A 2,343-nucleotide genomic window follows, 5' to 3' on the forward strand; every position below is an offset into this window, starting at 1 on the left:
GGTTTTGGACATACCCAGGAAAGCCAGGAACCTGGCTGAGAAGCAGAAATGATAAACCAAGAAAAAATTTTAAAGATAAATTACTTTGCTAGTAAGAAAATTCAGTGCCACTATGACACATGACTTAACATTTTAGCACGTTTTCCCCCCAGTTTTATGCCCATTATCTGTATAAATAATACACCTGCATTTACAGACTCTATGTGAGTGCCAGTGTACATCCTCAGATGCCATCTCAGCCAGGTCTCTATGCCAAGCTCACTGGTGCCTTATAGGGCCCAGGCAACCCTACCCACCCTATGAGCTATTCCCCACACTCCGATGGTCCTTCTTAGTATGTAGACCAATCTTCAACCAAAGACCAGCCAGCAGCCCCAAGCAGTGCCTCCCTGAATCCTTGTCAGCCACCTACCGGGACCTGCTGCACCTGGGGCGCAGCCACTGTCTGCACCGTGGCTGGGGCGAGGGTCTGCAGCGTGCCATTGGCCGTCTGCGTCAGCACCCGCTGGGCCTGCACTGTCTGCACCTGCTGCTGGATGGTGACCGGCTGCACCTGGGAGGATGTCACTAGGCTTTGGACTTGAGGCTGAAGGACTTGGGAGAAGAGGAGAAAAAAGTCACATGGACGAGGAACGCATTCTGTCACTGCAGCTGCAGCAATAACCGAGGATGGAGTGGCTCCTAATGATCCCGACTCCCCACCTGCTGCTGAGAAGACGTGCACAGCCATTTACAAGCTGCTCTCATAACAAGAACATCCCAGAAGGGCCGCATCCATTTCTGAGGGAACGAGTGCAAATTATTTTATTATTCTGGGTGCTGCGGTGAAGGCGAGGGAAGCTAATCAGCGAATGACTGTGCCCAGCAAGGGAGTTAACAGACTGAACAGAAAGTGTACTTAGGGATGACTGTCTCAGTGTTTTGCCTGTATGCTTCCCCCCATCCCCTAAACCAGGGGTGGGGAACCTTTTTTTCTGCCAAGGGCCATGTGGATATTTTTAACATCATTGGAGGGCCATACACAATTATCAACTTAAAAATTAGCTTGCTACATTTGGTCAAACATTGAATTAACTCACCCCTAACACCTTGGCAGGGCCAGACCAAATGATTTCTCGGGCCTGATACAGCCCTTGAGCTGGATGTTCCCACCCTGCCCTCACCCTTGAACCCCACTGTAGCACTGTCAGAGCATGCTAACCCCCCGGGGCTCCCCATAGGGCAGAGGGTATCTGAGGAAAAGGCGCTGGGACACAGCACAACTGGGAAAGTCACTCCTTCACTCAGCACACTGAGGGCCTGCTACTCGGAGACTCAGCACCTCCGCTGAAGTCATATTCTCTGCAATGGATGCTCAGGAGATGTTTGCTGAATGAAGAGCTCGCAGCCTACAGGTGCCAAGGGCTGGCTGTTGCCTGGGTAAGTTTCAAGCCTAATTTTACTCAAGCCTCCATCGGTAGTTACCAGGACAGCCCTGTGTCTACTTGCTTGCTGGCAGGCACAACAGCTATTAAGGCACTTGAAGAGGCAGCGTATGAACTGTTCCCGGACCACAGTTCTGACTGGCAGTTACCAAAACCTCATTGAGACAGAACTATTTACAATCTACCTCGGAAGTATCAGCAAACTGACACACAAACTTTTCAACCACCGTCACCGCCACATCCGACCTCTGAATCACCTTGGAAGCTGGTAGCCGCATTCTGGTATATCAGAGGCTGCTGGATGATCCTCGTCTGGGGAGCAGTGCTGAATGTTGGGGTGATCATTACCGTCTGCTGCTGCAGCTGAGCTTGAGGCTGGGGCTGGGGGCGGGGCTGAAGAACAGGAGTTGCCCTTGGCGGGTTAGGAACCGAGGTGGGGGAAACCTTGACCTGCAGGGCGGCAGCCTGGGGGGAGGTGGCTGAGGGAGAGAAGGACGGTAATGGGGCCTGGCTGAAGGAGCGCTGCATCGAGGGCTCCCCGGCTCCACCACCGCTGCCCCCGCCATTACTGCTACTGCTGCCGCCGCCGCTGCCGCCGCCACTTCCGCCGCTGGGGAAGGAGCCACACAGCTGCTCCGAGAACAAGTCAGGAAACTCTCCCACTTGATTGCTGACAAACTGCAGCATCTCTGTGAACAAATGAGAAGCAGCCATTTTATTGACATCCAAAATATTTACTAACTTTCAAATTTGCTTAAGAAACAGGCATGAATGCCGTAACCGGTTTGGCTCAGTGGATAGAGCGTCGGCCTGCGGTCTGAAAGGTCCCAGGTTCGATTCCGGTCAAGGGCATGTACCTTGGTTGCGGGCATATCCCTGGTGGGAGATGTGCAGGAGGCAGCTGATAGATGTTTCTCTC

General features: G+C 52.8%; 1 protein-coding gene across 5 annotated transcripts in view; it reads right to left on the bottom strand.

Annotated features, from left to right (window-relative positions):
• SREBF2 (sterol regulatory element binding transcription factor 2) overlaps positions 1–2,132 on the bottom strand; it is a 27,858-nt gene extending 25,726 nt beyond the window's left edge. For 2 of the 5 annotated variants that reach the window (XM_015571935.1, XM_015571934.1), the window contains exons 1-2: positions 1,682–2,132; positions 413–594 (exon numbers count right to left, since the gene is read on the bottom strand). In XM_015571935.1, coding sequence (XP_015427421.1) covers positions 413–594; positions 1,682–2,111 — 612 coding nt within the window. In that variant the 5' untranslated portion in view covers positions 2,112–2,132. The remainder of the gene's footprint in view (positions 1–412; positions 595–1,681) is intronic. The other 3 variants (XM_015571938.1, XM_015571937.1, XM_015571936.1) reach the window with 3 other exon arrangements.
• Between the last annotated feature and the right edge of the window lie 211 nt (positions 2,133–2,343).

This window comes from Myotis davidii, unplaced genomic scaffold (assembly GCF_000327345.1).
Source record: "Myotis davidii unplaced genomic scaffold, ASM32734v1 scaffold428, whole genome shotgun sequence".
Taxonomy (NCBI): Eukaryota; Metazoa; Chordata; class Mammalia; order Chiroptera; family Vespertilionidae; genus Myotis; species Myotis davidii.